The 1,815-nt window shown below is 43.5% G+C and overlaps 1 protein-coding gene across 4 annotated transcripts in view; it reads right to left on the reverse strand.

Annotated features, from left to right (window-relative positions):
* Positions 1-1,815, reverse strand: part of fndc3ba (fibronectin type III domain containing 3Ba) — a 103,142-nt gene that overhangs the window by 4,782 nt on the left and 96,545 nt on the right. For all 4 annotated transcript variants that reach the window (XM_032499780.1, XM_032499781.1, XM_032499782.1 and 1 more), the window contains exon 25: positions 292-458. In XM_032499780.1, coding sequence (XP_032355671.1) covers positions 292-458 — 167 coding nt within the window. The remainder of the gene's footprint in view (positions 1-291; positions 459-1,815) is intronic.

Consider the following 1,815-nt stretch of genomic DNA (forward strand, 5'->3'; position numbering starts at 1 on the left):
CCCCCGAAAAAAGTTATAAAACAGCTTGTGATGTTATTGTAACTTCCAGTCTATATAGTCTTTTGATTGGACGGCGCAACAGATGTTTCCTAGCAATCAATTAACACATAGCTCAAGTCTTGACTAGTGAAGATAGTTATCATTTTTGTGTTGTTTGAAACTATCTTGTAAGAACAAAGAAAGGAACTTTACGTACAAACTTAGCGATGGATTTACAAACAGGTGGATCCTAGAGTGCGGCAGTGACATCATCCACGCAACAAAACACACACTTTGCCTTGGTCCGCTTACCTTTGAGGGCAGGGGGCACAGACTTGGTGGTGGAGAAGGTGTGTGTGTCAGAGTATGGACCCTCCCCAGCATCGCTGACGGACTGTATTCGGAAGCTGTAGCTACTGGACTCAGTCAATCGCTGGACCTTGTAGGTGTGGCTGGGACCGCGGTAGATCGTCACAAACCTGGACAGAAGATATAATGAAGAGGAAGAAAAGAGACAGTGAATCACAAATCTGTACATGAGGATGAGGGATAAAGGAGAGAAGAAGCGAGAGACTGTGTGACGAACCTAGCAAAAAGGTAAAGTGAGTCAAAGATAAGGGAGAAGGTGAAGAGTGAGGTGAAGGCGAGCAAAATGACTCATTGTTCTAGGAATAGATTAGAGGAAGGGAGAGTTTAAAAAAAACAACTTAGATAGCGAGCAGTGAAGGATGAGGCATCCATACTTGGTGTGCACTTATCACCAAACTCCAGTTTTGGAGACTGATGTTTAGGATTGAATTTAATGCAATTTTTCCAGGACTTTCAATTACTCATCGCAGCAGGCGTTACCAGTTAACTGTGCTTATGAACAGTTCTGAGTGCATGGCACTGCTAGGCTAACCATGCAGTTGATAAATAAATCACCGTTTTCTTGTTACTTCTAAATATTGGTCCATGTTTGATCACTAAAGGGTTCAGTCAACTTAAACTTCATCAATGTAGGTTTGGCATACGATACCGTGAGGTGGGGTTGTCTTGAGAAATAAGTAGTTGAGACCTTGAAAAGAAATAGGGATGCGGGTGGGAAGAGAGGAGAAAGACAAAGATAGCAGTGATAGCAGTGATTTATGAGCAGAACGAATACTGGCAGGCCATAGTCACAAATGTAATGAAAATGAGCACCTAACAAGTTCCTGGCTGGCTAGATGGACATATTGAAGGACTGAAGGAGAGATGATAAGTGAGCGAAGGAGCAAAGCAGGCGGCAATGGGGATTTGAGCTGAAAGGGGGGTTATTTATCGCCGCTATCAGCTTTTCAGCACACTAAGGCAAAAGTCTGAGCGGGGAAGGGTTATGGGAGAGAGGGAAAAGAGGGAGAAAGACAAAAGGTTGACGGGGCATGTGAGAAGATAGGAGGCAGTGATGGAGGAAGAAAGTCAGAAGAGGATATGAAGGAGAGGAGAAAACAAAGCGAGGTGACTGGTAATTACAAGAGCGGACACGATGATGGAGGATCTGCTGTAAGAGAAGAAAGAGAGAGAAGGTATGAGAGAGGTCATGGTCTAGTCGTAGGCTATAACTCTAGATGAGCTCTTTATGTAGCTGCGCTACGGAGAAGTGATGGGTTTCTCAGGCTGATATACAATGTTGTTAATATTTTGCCTCAGTGCCTCACAGACACCCAGCGCTGGTGGAATTAGTTCAGCGCTTGCATAGTAAAGCAAGTCTCCCTTTGCTTACTCTCTGTTGACTCTAACAAGCACATGGACAAACATTAATGTTTTATAAATATCAACCTTTCCATTATTATAAACAATGCGCACACACACACACAC

Source organism: Etheostoma spectabile, chromosome 20, assembly GCF_008692095.1.
Source record: "Etheostoma spectabile isolate EspeVRDwgs_2016 chromosome 20, UIUC_Espe_1.0, whole genome shotgun sequence".
In the NCBI taxonomy this organism is placed as follows: Eukaryota; Metazoa; Chordata; class Actinopteri; order Perciformes; family Percidae; genus Etheostoma; species Etheostoma spectabile.